At 44.7% G+C, this 15,680-nt stretch overlaps 1 protein-coding gene across 1 annotated transcript in view; it reads left to right on the forward strand.

The window, feature by feature from the left end:
* The first annotated feature begins 6,527 nt into the window (after positions 1-6,527).
* RASSF3 (Ras association domain family member 3) overlaps positions 6,528-15,680 on the forward strand; it is an 83,715-nt gene continuing 74,562 nt past the window's right edge. Inside the window, exon 1 of the mRNA XM_025401151.1 lies at positions 6,528-6,815. Within this exon, the coding sequence (XP_025256936.1) occupies positions 6,705-6,815 (111 nt within the window). The 5' untranslated portion in view covers positions 6,528-6,704. The remainder of the gene's footprint in view (positions 6,816-15,680) is intronic.

Genomic DNA, 15,680 nt, shown 5'->3' on the forward strand with positions numbered 1-15,680 from the left:
CCAAAAAAAAAAAAAAAAAAAAAAAAAAAAATTTGCTAACCTCATGAGTGAAAAAAAGTAGACTTTGTTTTCATTTGCTTTGGTTTTCATAAGCTTCAGCAGTCTATTCCCCACCCAGCAAACAAAGGGGTCCATTAAGAAGGTAAGTCAAATATTGTCATTCCTCTGCTCAAAATCTCTGGTGGTTTCTCATCTCAGAGTAAAAGCCAAAACTGAAGTCCATACCATTGCTTTCCAGGTATTACAGAAACACAGAAACAGTAACCCCTCTGTCTCTGTCATCTTTTCTTCTCTTCTTTTCTTTTTCTCTCTTTCTTTTTTTTTTTTTTTTTTGAGATAGCGTCTCACTCTGTCACCCAGGCTGGAGTGCAGTGGCACGATCTTGACTCACTGCATCAGTTACTTTTCCATCAAAATTCTTCCTACTATTCTGCTCTCCACTTGCCCACTTAGAAACACTGGCTTCTTGGCTCTTATTTAAACATGCCAAGCATCCTTCTGCCTCAGGGCCTTTGCACATGCTGTTCTCCCACCTGGAAATGTTTTTCCCACAGATATCTGTATGGCCAGCTCTCTCACCTCCTATACATCTTTGCTCAAATGTGACTTCATTGACACCTTTAGTAACCAGTCCATGTACAACATTCTTTATCTTTCTTCCACAATTTTTGTGAAAGTACTTATTTCCTTCTAACATACTAGCTCCATTAGAATAAGCATTTGTGTTTGTTTTGTCCAGTGATGTATCCTTTGTGCTAAGATCAGTGTCTAGCAGATAGTATATGCTCAATAAATATTTGTTGGCTGAGTGAATGTTTTAACATATAAATGACTGATAAATTATTCATATTTCTTCTTTTATGAACTGCTTGTTCTGTCTTTTACTTATTTTTCTATTGGGTGTTCAACATTTTTATTGATTTGCATGAGCTTCCTATATTTTAAGTATATCAGTCCTGTGTCGTTTATATTGCAAACATTCCCCCCATTTTTTCCTTGTCTTTTAATATTGTATGTATGTGTGTGAATGTGTGTGTGTGTGTTTAAAATATTTAAATTTTTACGTAATCAAATCCAGAAAACTTTTCCTCTGTAATACTGTGTTATCTTTATTAGGACAAATTAGCAAAAGAAATATTTTACTTCTAAATATATTTAGTCAAAGGGTGAGTTGTGTTTGAAATTTTTTCTGCACTTATTACATCTGTGTTTCTATTATTCGTGGCAGTGGGTACTTAGCCGGAATATGATTTAAACTTTTTGATTGATAATCACATTTATATAGAATTGTTATTTTCATGACGATTTATCTGTTGAGCAAGAAAGGTTAAAACTGTAACTAAAGTCTCCCCTTTTATATTAAGGGAAATGATTTGATATACAGGATTATTAAAATTATAAAACATTTGTGTGTTTATAATACTTCACATCTTTTTTTTTTAATTATAGTTTAAGTTCTAGGGTGCATGTGCACAACGTGCAGGTTTGTCACATATGTATACATGTGCCATGTTGGTGTGCTGCACCCATTAACTCGTCATTTACATTAGGTATATCTCCTAATGCTATCCCTTCCCCCACCCCCCACAATAGGACCCGGTGTGTGATGTTCCCCTTCCTGTGTCCAAGTGATCTCATTGTTCAATTCTCACCTATGAGTGAGAACATGAGGTATTTGGTTTTCTGTTCTTGCGATAGTTTGCTGAGAATGATGGTTTCCAGCTGCATCTATGTCGCTACAAAGGACACGAACTTTGAGATGGAGTCTTGCTCTGTTGCCCAGGCTGGAGTGCAGTGGTGTGATCTCGGCTCACTGCAAGCTCTGCCTCCCAGGTTCATGCCATTCTCCTGCCTCAGCCTCTGGAGTAGCTGGGACTACAGGCGCCTGCTACCATGCCCGGCTAATTTTTTCTTTTTTTTTGGTATTTTTAGTAGAGACGGGGTTTCACTGTGTTAGCCGGGATGGTCTCGATCTCCTGACCTCGTGATCCGCCTGCCTCGGCCTCCCAAAGTGCTGGGATTACAGGCGTGAGCCACCGCGCCCTGCCCAAATAAAGTTTTAAATCGATTCCTCATTTAACGTAGAAACAAAAGCATATTAGGCTATAAATGTAATCATTAGGATCTTATATCACTGAAATAGTAATGATGATACAGTCTACATACAAATTCAATTGTGTGTTTGATGATAAGTCCTTTCAAAACTGAACTTGAGCTGTGCATGGTGGCTCACACCTGTAATCCCAGCACTTTAGGAAGCCAAGGCAGGCGGATTACCTGAGGTCAGGAGTTTGAGACCAGCCTGGCCAACATGGTGAAACCCTGTCTCTACCAAAAATACAAAACTTGGCTGGGTGTGGCGGTGCGCGCCTGTAATCCTAGCTACTCAGGAGGCTGAGGTGGGAGAATCGCTTGAACCCAGGAGGCAGAGGTTGCAGTGAGCTGAGATCATAGCACTGCACTCCAGCCTGGGCGACAGAGTGAGACTGCATCTCAAAAAAACAAAACGAAACTTGAACTTCATTGCATACATTTAATTTTATTTATTCTACCCCCTTCCCTGAATTTGAAATGTTAAAAATGTCTGGTTGTTTAACATGACATTTTGAATTTTTACAGATACAATTTTCATGAACTAAATTTTAAATTCACAGTATTTTAATTTAAAATGCTACTAAGCTAGGCACGGTGGCTCACACCTGTAATCCCAGCCCTTTTGGAGGCCAAAGTGGGAGGATCACTTGAGCCCAGGAGTTCATCAAGACCAGCCTGGGCAACATAGTGAGATCTTGTCTCTACAAAAAAAAATATATATATATATATAAAAATTAGCCAGGCCTGGTGGCATATGCCTGTAGTCCCAGCTATTGGGGAGGCCGAGGTGGGAGAACTGCTTGAGCTTGGGAGGTCCAGGCTGCAGTGAGCCAACATGGCACCACTGCACTCCAGCAACGAAGTGAGACCCTGTCTCAAAAAAAAAAAGTTACCAGAAAAATATACAAATATCATTACGCTGCTTTTAGGAAACAAAATCACAATTCTTCGTTCCTTCCTTCCTTTATTTATTTATTTATTTATTTATTTTTTTGAGGCAGAGTCTCCCTCTGTCACCTAGGATGGAGTGCAGTGGCATGATCTCGGCTCACTGCAACCTCTGCCTCCAGGGTTCAAGTGACTCTCCTACCTCAGCCTCCCGGATAGCTGGGACTACAGGCATGTGCCACCATGCCCGGCTAATTTTTTTATATTTTTAGTAGAGATGGGGTTTCACCATGTTGGTCAGGCTGGTCTTGAACTCCTGACCTCAAGTGATCCGCCGGCCTTGGCCTCCCAAAATGCTGGGGTTACAGTCATGAGCCACCTCACTCGGCCCTTTCCTTTATTTATGTTTGTTTGTTTGTTTTTTGTTGCTTAAAAGCAGTGCTTCCATTTCATTATTTGATCATCGCTTTTTAAATTATTTTATTTATTTATTTTTTTAAGAGACAGACTCTTACTCTATTACCCAGGCTAGAGTGCAGTGATAAGATCATAGTTCATTACAGCCTCAAACTTCTGGGCTCAAGTGATCCTCCCACCTAGCCTCCTGAGTAGCTGGGACCACTGGCATGTGACACCACATTGGCTAATTGTTTTTTGTTTTTTGTTTTTGTTTTTGTAGAGACAGGGTCTCATTTTGTTGCCCAGGCTGGTCTTGAACTCCTGGCTTCAAGCAATCCTCCCACTTTGGCCTTCCAAACTGCTGGGATTACAGGTGTAAACCACCGTGCCTGGCCTAATCATGCCTTTATAAAAAAATCATTTTTTTTAGAGAACAGGTCTCACTATGTTGGTCAGGCTGGACAGGAACTCCTGAGTTCAAGTGATCCTTATCCTCAGCTTCCCCCTGTACCCCACTCAATCATGTCTTTTTATTATAACTGATTCTGATGGTATGCTGACAGATATATAAATTAATCCAGTCCTTTGGAACTTAAAAATAATACAATGAAAAAAATCATTTTTGTGGTGTGGTGCATCATAAAGCTATTTATTTATTTATTTATTGAGATGAAGTTTTGCTCTTGTCGCCCAGGCTGGAGTGCAATGACGCCATCTCGGCTCATTGCAACCTACACCCCTCCCGGTTCAAGCGATTCTCCAGCCTCAGCCTCCCGAGTAGGTGGGATTACAGGCGCGGCTACCACGCCCAACTAATTTTTGTAGTTTTAGTAGAGGCGGGGTTTCACCACGTTGGCCAGGCTGGTTTCCAGCTCCTGACCTCAGGTGATCCACCCTCCTTGGCCTCCTACAGGCGTGAGTCACAGCCCCCGCCCAGTGAAGCATTTTAATGCATTTTTCCTCAAAGTATTGATAAACTTCAACTTGTTTTGGGTAAAATTATTTTCCCCTTTCTACCCACAATAAAATGAGTAATTTAAGTCCTTAACCTACACATTATTCTTACATTGGTATATTTAATAAGAGCTGTGCTAATATTATATCTGAATAATGAAATAAGAGAAACCAAAAAAGAAAAATTTGTTATAAAGCCCTATTCTCCTACATTAGATTATGTGCATGGCACACACAGGGATCAGCTTAAACTGGGTGAAACTTACATGGAGTTAGAATTCCTGGCTTCCTATCATTCAGTGGCTGTGTGGCTAAGAAGACTTTAATGTTGTAGGACCTTTAAAATGGGCTGTAACTCAAAGGCCCTTCTTCTGGAGTTGTTGTGAATCACGTGGGGTAATATACTATTTTACAAGATGGATGTGTAAGCCCTGAAGGTGGAGCAGATTTGCAAGCCTTCTTTCAGCCTGGGGACAGTAGGATGACTCATGAGCCAATTCTTCTCTCCTTCCCGTCATTTCGGGTCCAACTCTTTCTCCTGTAGTCCACAAAAGAGCACAGCTGAAGACCAAGCAGAGAACCCAGTAGGGTTTGTGACCACGTTCAGATCAGCAGAACGCAGAGCAGAACGGTCCGAGTACTGCCCCCTACAGCCACTTTCCTCTCTTTAAGCCTCAGCTGCTGCTCTAGGTGTAAAACCGGCATAAAATAGTACTACCTACCTTACAGAGTTGCTCGGAGGATTGAAGGAGATAATGTAAGAGAGTTTGGCTAGTTTGGCTATGCTGGACATTTTCTCTTTTCTAACGTCTCTCTTCCCCTCCTAATGAAACCTCCTCTGAAGCTCGCTAACCATAGCAGGGCTTGCAGCTTCAAAAGAACCTTTCAGTCAAGATCTTGAAATTAGTATGAATTGGGGCCGGGCGCGGTGGCTCAAGCCTGTAATCCCAGCACTTTGGGAGGCCGAGACGGGTGGATCACGAGGTCAGGAGATCGAGACCATCCTGGCTAACACGGTGAAACCCCGTCTCTACTAAGAAATACAAAAAACTAGCCGGGCGAGGTGGCAGGCGCCTATAGTCCCAGCTACTGGGGAGGCTGAGGCAGGAGAATGGCGTGAACCTGAGGCAGGCAGGAGAATGGCGTGAAATGGGGAGGCGGAGCTTGCAGTGAGCTGAGATCCGGCCACTGCACTCCAGCCTGGGCGACAGAGCGAGACTCCGTCTTAAAAAAAAAGAAAAAAAGAAAGAAATTAGTATGATTTAAATCAGTGCAGTAACACCAAGGTGTAAAAGACTGTTACCCACAGGTGGCTTTAAAAGAGGGTTAGCTGACTGGAAGAATTTTAGAAAACATGAAAACTTTTTTTTTGTACGTGGATGAATAGAATTCCCTGATCTCCTTATCCCCACCACTTAAACCATGCCTGTGGGTGACCGTGGAAGGCTGATTGTGGCGGGGACATTTACAAAGCACATTTAATTAATAAGCACTCGATTGTTCTGTAACTATAGAACTAGTTCACCCTTCAGTTGCACTGAGTGCGCCTAAGATAACGATCTTATCTGGAAGTGAGCCCTCGCTAGAAAGAAGGGGAAGAGGATAAGACCGAAGCTCAAATGAATGACCAGAAAGGATGTTTTCATTCGAATAAACTCAACCCAGTTGTTGACCTCCGCACCCATCTCTGCCAACTTGAAATCCTCCAGGCGGGGCGAGCTGCTGGGGTTCAGGACGGCTGCAGGAAGCCGTGGGACGTGGGGGGCCCTCCCACAGAGCCGGGCAACCCCCACCCACCCCCACCCACCCCCACAGGACCCTGGGAGGGGGACGAGCAGGGTGTGGACAGCAGAGAAAGTTCCCCGCTCTGCCCCCGCCCTCTCCGAAACTCGAGCCAGCGAGGCTGGGGGCGGGCGGACGGCTCGCAGAGGAATTTGCAGTTTCCGGGAGGTTGAGGAAGCGACCCGAGCACAGCTCCACCAGATGCAGCCCTAGTGCCCGGCTTTCCGGGTTCCGCGACGCTGCCGGGAGAAACCCGCGCGCCTGGAAGGGGCGGGCCGGGCCGGGCTCCCCCCACCTGCGGGCGGGCGAGGAGGGTCGGGCCCGCGCGGGGTGGGGCTCGGCCGGTCGCCCGTCCGGGGCGGAGCCCAGGGAGGCGGGGTCGAGGGCGCACCGGGGCCGAGCCGCGCCTGGAGCCGGGCGGGGAGGCGACGGGAGGGGCCGGGACGCCTGATTGAGCGGCGGCCGCAGCTGCAGCAGGACGGCCTGGGGCCGCGCGCCGGGAACCTCGCGGGGCTGGCGGGCGCCGCACCCCCTCCCTGGCCGCCTGCGCCCCGGGGAGGCCGCCCGGGCGCTACGGGACCGGCAGCATGAGCAGCGGCTACAGCAGCCTGGAGGAGGACGCCGAGGACTTCTTCTTCACCGCCAGGACCTCCTTCTTCAGGAGAGCGCCTCAGGGCAAGCCCCGCTCCGGCCAGCAAGTGAGTGGCGAGCGGCGGGCGCTGCAGTCTGCGTCCCAGAGCTCCAGGGAACCCGCCAGCCCGCACCCCCTGACTCCACGTGTCTCTGCGGGGCGCTCGGGGGATGCTCGCCGGGAAGGAGGAACGGGCCAAGAAGTGGCTTCTGCCTTTTCGGGTCCCGGGAACGTGCCTGGAGCTTGTGCATGTGGGCGAGAGAAGGCGGAGGAAGGGCGGGGAGGCTGAGGGCCGGCTTCTGCCTTCCGCGCCAGATGGCCTCTGCAGCTCCATCTCGGGCCGCCGCCTGCGGGGAGCAGTCCCGGAGCCAGCAGGCGTCCCCGGGCCTCTCCCCCATGTTTCCCCTTAGCGTCCCCGCTGGGTCGACGGTCGGGTTCGCGCGCCTGTCCTTCCTGTTAGTCTGCTCACTCATCTGTGGCCCCCGGAGTGGCTTGGGGTAAACGTGTAATAGCTAGGGGTGGCCAGGTGACCTGGCCTCCCCTCTTCCTGGGCCGGGCGCCGCGGTGGGGTGGGGGTCCAGGGGTACCGCGGGCCTCGCTATCGTAGGCGCTAACTAAATCTCGGTTGCGGGACTCAGGGTTGTGCGTTTCCTGTAACGCTAGGTTTTTTGGTGCCCAGATGTTTTGCAAACAAGCTCCGATGCTAAATACTAGCCAGCGACAGCTAACATTTTGGCCGGTTTCTTCCTTTTTTGGAGGCAGCACGCCGTGGGAAGCACGACTTGGGAAAAGATGGGAAGGGAACTTGTGCCAGTTTCGCCAGCCGTAGCCGTGTTTCTTAGGGAGGCCTTCCCGAAACGGGGCACGTCGGCTGGACTGAGGACCCCGGTGCTAGAACCCGCGGCCTCCTGGCACTGGGAGCCGCACCAGGGAGCCGGGCCAACCCGCTCACATCAGATTACAGAAGATCGTAATGGAACAAATTTGTTGCTTTTAGAAAATAGGCGTTTGCCAGACATTTCTATTAATACCAGACTGAGACCTAGAGACTAGAAGCAAGAAGAATCGTTCAGGGGCCGGATGATAACTTTTTCTGGTGGGTGTGGGAGGGTGCAATCTGTCAGGGTGGTCTTGCCAGACCTCTTAAGTTTAGCCACTTGCTGAAGTAAAATTCTTTCTAAAATTCGGAAGTTCTAGTCTTTTCAGGCTCTTAAGTCTCAAACCAGGAGGAGGAGAGGAGACGGTGAAGGGTAAGCTAAAGTCAAGTGCCCTTATTCAGTAACCGCAGTTAATCTCCAGTCAGGTCCCAGTGCCATAGTTGTCCGTCTTGTATTGTTTCTAAGACTTAAGGCCCCACTATTTACGAGTCACTTTGAGTGGGATCTCTTACTTTCCGCAGAGTGTGTTCTAAAAGCATGAGATTTTGCTGTGAAGTTTGGAAGTTGGAAATGCCCTCCCCTCCCCACGCCTACCCTCCCTGGGTTATAGAAAAATTGCATTTGCTTATGCTTTTTCCATTTTGCTTTTCTCTTTCTTGGCTCTCTATTCCCCTTGTCCGTTTTGCATTTTCTCCTTTCGTTTATGTTGCTTTCATCACTTGACATGAAAAGGAACTCATGCTAGTTTGAAGTTTATTCCAGAGGTGTCTGCTAATCTGAAAACTAGCTGGTTCTTGGATTCTCCAGGGGTGAGATGCCACAAGGGCCAAAGTATTCAGATTGGAATTGTATGACAATCCTTTAGTGCTTTAAAGAGTAAAGACATCAGATTTCTTTTCCAGGTTTATATGCATTTAGCATTTTTTTTTTTTTTTTTTTGATGGAGTCTCACCGCGTTACCCAGGCTAGAGTGCAGTCGTGTGATCTCAGCTCACTGCAACCTCTGCTTCCCTGGTGCAAGCGATTTCCTTGCCTCAGCCTCCCAAGTAGCTGAGATTACAGGCATGCACCACCACATCTGGCTAATTTTTGTATTTTTAGTAGAGATGGGATTTCACCATGTTGGCCAGGCTGGTCTCCAACTCCTGGCCTCAGGTAATCTGCCAGCCTCAGCCTCCCAAAGTGCAGGGATTACAGGTGTGAGCCACCGCCCCTGGCGCATTTATTGTTTCTATGTTGTATGCATTAATTTATGTAATATTCATCTAGCATATATACTCAGGGTAGTAGTATTTAGCATTTAGAATTAGTCTAACGTTAATATGTATTTTGAAATAATGTGTTGGAAATCAGGACAGGAAAACATAGTTCCGTGCTTGAAGAGCTTCATATGTGTATCTGAAGTTTTATTGCCTGCATATTTTTCCCTTCTAACATAAGACATGTAAGGTGCTGAGTTGTAGGAGTTATTTGCCAGGCGAAGTGTTCTAAACTGAATTTTAGTGGGCATTGTGGTTTATTTAAAGAGGTGATACGAATGTTTTAAAATTCCTGGTAAGATTGGTGAATTAGGGAAGTAAAACATCATAAATTTAAAGCAAAGCACTCTTAATGTAGAACGTTTCTTTTCTCTAAGGTTAGATAAGCTTTTTTCTTCATTTTCATGCTGATGATTATAAGAATAAGATAAGCACTTCTGACATATAGCATAGTAGTGAAATTTATCCTTTCTCTAGAGAGATGGAAAGAGAGGTGTTGCTAGAAGGATCTATTAGAGATACAGTGATTTTTTTTGGATGTTGTACCACCTGGTGGAAAAGTGAGAAAAATTAGGTTTCTAGAATTCTTGAAAATATGCTGAGAAAACAAGATGTTTGTGGTAAATGCAGAGTGAAGAGAAAGGGGTGAGGGAGCGGGTGGACTAGAAATTTCTTTCTTCTCTTGCCAGGCAAGGGAACATAGCCTAACTTCTTTCTATCCCCAACAGTAACAAAACCTTATAGCTATAAAGAAAATATTATCATTTTTTTTCTCCTTATTTTAAACCCCATTCTTAACAACAACAACAACAACAACAACAACAAAATGGAAAAGGGTTAAAAACCTGTCTAGGCCAGGTGTGATAGCTCATACCTGTAATCCCAGCACTTTGGGAGGCTGAGATGGGAGGATTGCTTGAGCCCAGGAGTTCGAGAACAGCCTGGACAACATGGCAAAACCCCGTCTCTACAAAAAAATGCAAAAATTAGCCAGGCATGGTGGCACCTGCCTGTTGTCCCAGCTGCTTGGCAGACTGAGGTGGGAGTATTGCTTAAGGCTGGGAGGCAGAGGTTGCAGTGAGCTGTGATTGCACCACTGCACTCCAGCCTGGGCAACAGAGCGAGACCCTGTCTCAAAAACAAAACTGTCTAAAAGATACAAAGGGAATGAACATAAAACTTTTTGTGGCAGTTTGAATGTCTTGTTTATTGTATCCCCAGGGTCTGGATCAGTGCCTGATACACAGTAGTTGCTCAGTGAATGCAAGCTGAATGAATGAATGTTTTTCTGATTTGATAATAACTGGATTTTTTTTGTTTTTTGAGACGGAGTTTTGCTCTTGTTGCCCAGGCTGGAGAGCAATGGCGCGATCTGGGCTTACTGCAACCTCTGCCTCCCGGGTGCAAACGATTCTCCTGCCTCAGCCTCCCAAGTAGCTGGGATTACAGGCGCCTGCCACCATGCCCAGCTAAATTTTGTAGTAGAGACGGGGTCTCACCGTGTTGGCCAGGCTGCTCTTGAACTCCTGACCGCAGGTGATCCACCCACCTCGGCCTCCCAAAGTGCTGGGATTACAGGTGTGAGCCACTGCGCCTGGCCCCTGATCTTTACCATTTTCAAATGTACTCTGTCTTATGGTTCTCCCAAAAACTGTATGAAACATTAACTTAATGAAAGGGGGAGGTATTATTTAGTGATTGTGTAAGGCCCACACCTAGATAGCAAGAAGGCTGGAACTCAGGTTTTCTGACTCAAATTACACTCTCCATTTTGTTGCTTTTTAGCTATAAAAATAATTTTACGGCCCCATATTCCCTTTGCAAATAAGGACACCTAAAATTTAAGAGTTTCTTAAATTTTTTTTTTTTTTTTGAGATAGATTCTCACTATGTCCCCCAGACTGGAGTGTAGTGGCAGGATCTTGGCTCACTGCAGCCTCTGCCTCCCAGGATCAAATGATTCTCATACCTCAGCCTCCTGAGTAGCTGGGATTACAGGCATCTGCTGCCAGGCCTGGCTTTTTTTTTTTTTTTTGTATTTTAGTCAAGACAAGGTTTTGCCATGTTGGCCAGGCTGGTCTTGAACTTCTGACCTTAAGTGATCTGTCCTCCTTGGCCTCCCAAAGTGCTGGGATTACAGGCATGAGCCACCGTATCTGGCCATTTCTTAAAATTTCAACTCCCTGACGTGCACATATTGTCATGACAGTGTTTATAATTTGTATTTGTGGATTCCTTGTGTTTCAAAGGATCCACCTAATCATTGTTTTCAGCAGAATCAAAAATGTGGACAGTTCTGTAATTTATTATTTGCCTTCTTGATTTCCCACCAAAATCAAACTGCCTGTAAATAGAGGACACATTCAAATTTCCAAAGAGTAGAAATGGTCTAAAATTATAATCTGTTGGAGTGTGTCTTACCTTTTAGCTAAGCTCCCTCTCCTGAGCCTTTGGTAGTTCATGGGAATAAGGAAATGAGACAGTTTGCTTTAGAAGTAGGATAGTCAAGAAGTCTTGAGAAATGTGAAATTGTCTTCTGAACAACCCACACTTAAAAAAAATTGTGCTAAAGAATTTTTCAGTAAGTAAGCCTATGAGACTCCACATAGCAGGCCTCATCTTCACCCTTTTGGTTTTCTCTTTCTTATTCAAATACTTTTGTGCCTCAGTTATTTGGTTGTGTCTTACTGCTAGAATCAATAGTAATGAGCTGCACTCTTTTATTAGTGTTTCCATTAGAAGTTTCAGAGCTAGATCACTGGGGTAAAAGGATCATGGTTTATGACATTATAGGTATTTTGACTATACTAGCCGTTTTTTTTTTGTTTTTTTTTTTGAGATGGAGCTTCGCTCTTGTCATCCAGGCTGGAGTGCAGTGGTGTAATCTCGGCTCTCTGTACCCTGTGCCTCCTGGGTTCAAGTGATTCTCCTGCCTCAGCCTCCCGAGTAGCTGGGATTACAGGTGCCCGTCACAATGCCCAGCTAATTTTTTGTATTTTTAGTAGAGACAGGCTTTTGCCATGTTGGGCAAGCTGGTCTTGAACTCCCGACCTCAGGTGATCCACCCACCTCGGCCTCCCAAAGTGCTAGGATTACAGACGTGAGCCACTGCTCCTGGCCTATACTAGCTTTTTAAATGCTAATTTTTAATTCCTGTATTATGGAGCATAAACATTTTCACTAGACATTTTGCCTAGTGCAACGTGATTTACACATCTTGTCTGCATGTCTGATGTGTTCTGTTCTTACACGATATTAATCCATTGGAATTTTGTGTTTGTGTGAGCAAGATTCACAAAGGCATATTCCTTTAAATGAATTTCAGAAGAAAATTAGTTTCTAGTCTTATAAAGCCTCATATTTGAGCAATATACTCCTTATCCCATTTCTTCTTCTGGCTAACTCGCAAGATTTGGAATTATTTGGAAAGCAGTGACACAAAACATTTTTGAAAAGAAAGGCTAAAAATATCCAATAATGTGGTTTTTCTTTTTAGACTTCCTTTGGCAGTCAGTGCCTGTCATACTGTTAACATTCTTTTTCTGGGGGAAAAAAAGACTGAGGCTGACCAAATGCTTTCTAGTGTGGCCTGATTACCAGCTCTTAGCCCTGGGCATTAGCCCTTGCATTTTCCACCCCAAGTCTCCAAGCAGAAGTAGCTGTCTTTAAATAAAGGCCCCAGTTTGAAACATGCATTTCACTCCTAATTTGGCCAAAGGCCATTGGCTAGCAGTCCCTCTTCAGAGGGGATGGTGAAAAGACAGTAGGATATATGATAAATGCATGCAAAGGAGCTTCTCTTCTATATGACAAATCTTGGCTAACTTAGCCTCTTTATATCTTCCTCTCTTTGAAGAGCTACACACATTTGCCTTGTAGGAAGTTTTTATTCTCATCACAAGCAGGCATTACCTCTATTACAAGGCCCCCGTTTATTGTTCACCCTGTGATGTAATAACTTTGAGGACTTTAGCCATGTTAGCCTTCTCTTTAATTCCTTTCAGGCCCCATCCCCATCTTGGAACCATGGCCAGGAGTTGCCGCCCTCCATTCTCCTTAACATGTCTACTCAAAAAAGTCTTAAAGCCCTCTGTTCTTTCCCTTCATAGCAAAAATTACAATTTGTCATTATATTTTGTTTAATGAGGACCGAGATTAGCATTTTTTACCTACTACATAAAATAAATTCTTAGCAGTTAAGGTGCTTGAACAAATGAAAGCCTGCTCATTTTGGATGGATGTCCCAGTATTTGGTACTATTAGTTTTCCTTTATACACGAAAGTACACAGTGTCTCCCCCTTTCCAAACTAGACCATAAGCCTTCACAGTATCTTACTGGTAGTAGTGATTTAAAATGGTATGGTATTGGTGATACCTGTGATTACTGGTTAGTCAAAATTCACTTTATATACTTTCCCCTTGTTTTAAGAAAACTCATCATGTATTTGTTAATCTATTTAGTTGACAATTTATTGAGTGCCTACTATGTGCCAGATACTGTTCTAGGCTCCCGGGTTAGGGTGGTGAACAATACACAGTCCCTAGCCTCTTTTGGCAATGTTTTTAAAAAGCTTACCCGTGGCCGGGCGCGGTGGCTCAAGCCTGTAATCCCAGCACTTTGGGAGGCCGAGACGGGCGGATAATGAGGTCAGGAGATCGAGACCATCCTGGCTAACATGGTGAAACCCCGTCTCTACTAAAAAATACAAAAAAACTAGCCGGGCGAGTTGGCGGGCGCCTGTAGTCCCAGCTACTCGGGAGGCTGAGGCAGGAGAATGGCGTGAACCTGGGAGGCGGAGCTTACAGTGAGCTGAGATTGTGCCACTGCACTCCAGCCTGGGTGACAGCGCGAGACTCCGTCTCAAAAATAAATAAATAAATAAATAAAATAAAAAGCTTACCCAATAGGCAAATGAAAATATCTCTCTTAATTTTTCCCTAAAGAGCTTGCTCCTTTAGTGTATTTGAGGAAACTTTGAAATGTAGTTTTTCAGGAACACACCTATTTTGTAGTGCGGTAAAGCTATACATTGATTGATTGATTGATTGATTGATTGATACGGAGTCTTGCTCTGCCGCTCAGGCTGGAGTGCGATGGTGCGATCTCTACTCACTGCAACCTCCGCCTCCTGGGTTCCAGCGATTCCCCTGCCTCAGCCTCCCCAGTAGCTGAGATTACAGGCGCGCGCCACCACGTGCAGCTAATTTTTTGTATTTTTAGTAAAGATGGGGTTTCACCATGTTGGCCAGGCTGGTCTTGAACTCCTGACCTTGTGATCCGCCCGCCTTGGCCTCCCAAAGTGTTGGGATTACAGGAAAGAGCTACTGCGCCCGGCCCTATACATCTATTTAGATGGGAATGTTGACGTGGAAATGTATCCCTTCCTGTTTTACATCCCTGTGTAAAACAATCGCATTTCCTTATTGATGACTGTCTTCCAACAGAAACATAATCATCTTCAAGGTTAGAAAATGTTTTTTTAGTAACTTCAACCAGAGTTAACCGAACTGGTTAATTCACCAAAATGTTAACCAAAATTAACCGAAGAAATCAACCAAATTTGGTTTATTTTCCAGCTCTTTTTTTTTTTCTTTTCTTTTTTTCGTTTTTAAAGAGATGGGATCATTCTATGTTGCCCAAGCTAACCTGCAGTTGTTATTCACAGGCATGATAATAGTGCCCTATAGCCTCGAACTCCTGGGCCCACATGATCCTCCTGCCTCAGCCTCCTGAGTATTCCTGGTTTTTCTTAATAGTTTAAACAGATAGTTCTGGTATGGCTATCAGTAGTGTTGTTAAATAACTTTTGTTTGCTTAATGTTTTTGTTTTTTTTTTAGATGAGTCTTGATCTGTTGCCCAGGCTGGAGTGCAGTGGCGTGATCTTGGCTCACTGCAACCTCCGCCTCCTAGGTTCAAGCAATTCTCCTGCCTCAGCTGGGATTACAGGGGCATGCCACCATCCCCAGCTAATTTTTGTATTTTTTAAGTAGGGACAGGGTTTTACCACATTGGCCAGACTGGTCTCAAACTCCTGACCTCATGATTCTCCCGCCTCGGCCTCCCAAAGTGCTGGGATTACAGGTGTCAGCCACCGTGCCTGGCCCTTTTTTTTTTTTTTTTAAATGGAAAGGGCCAGATAATGCTCTAGGAAGGATGTCAGAACCCATAAAAAATGATGAGTGTTTGAAATATATGTAAAAACCTATGTAACAAATCAGAAAATATATTCTGAGATAGAAGTGACCATTCTAAAACTGCGCTGTACAATACAGTAGTCACTAGCCACATGTAGTTTTTGAGCACTCAAGAGGTGGCTAGTCTGAATTGAGATTGCTGTGAAAAATACACACTGGATTTTGAAGACTAGAAAGAAGTAATGTAAAATATATTATCATAATTGAAAAATTGCAATTACATGTTGAAATGATAATATTTGATAATATTTGAGTTAAGTAAGTTTAATGTTACTTATTTTTTGCATGGCTACTGGAAAACTGAAAATGATGCATGTGGCTCGCATTATATTTTTGTTGAACAATGCTGTTTGCTAAAGCAGAGCTGGCAGCCCTTGCCGGAGGTTTGAATCTCCATTGTTTTGGTGGCTGCAGATGGATGGATGTGGGGGTACCAGCCTGGTGTGTTGGAAAGATTTTTCTTTGTGAAGGGGAACTTGCCCTTTACTGTTGGGGATAGTTTCTTCTCAGCCTATCCAGGGACACACCAGCATTTTGGGGTTGTGAAACTTTTGTGTGAGGAACTTCCCCTTTTTTTTTCCACATGAGCCAATAAGAT

Source organism: Theropithecus gelada, chromosome 11 (assembly GCF_003255815.1).
Source record: "Theropithecus gelada isolate Dixy chromosome 11, Tgel_1.0, whole genome shotgun sequence".
NCBI lineage: Eukaryota > Metazoa > Chordata > Mammalia > Primates > Cercopithecidae > Theropithecus > Theropithecus gelada.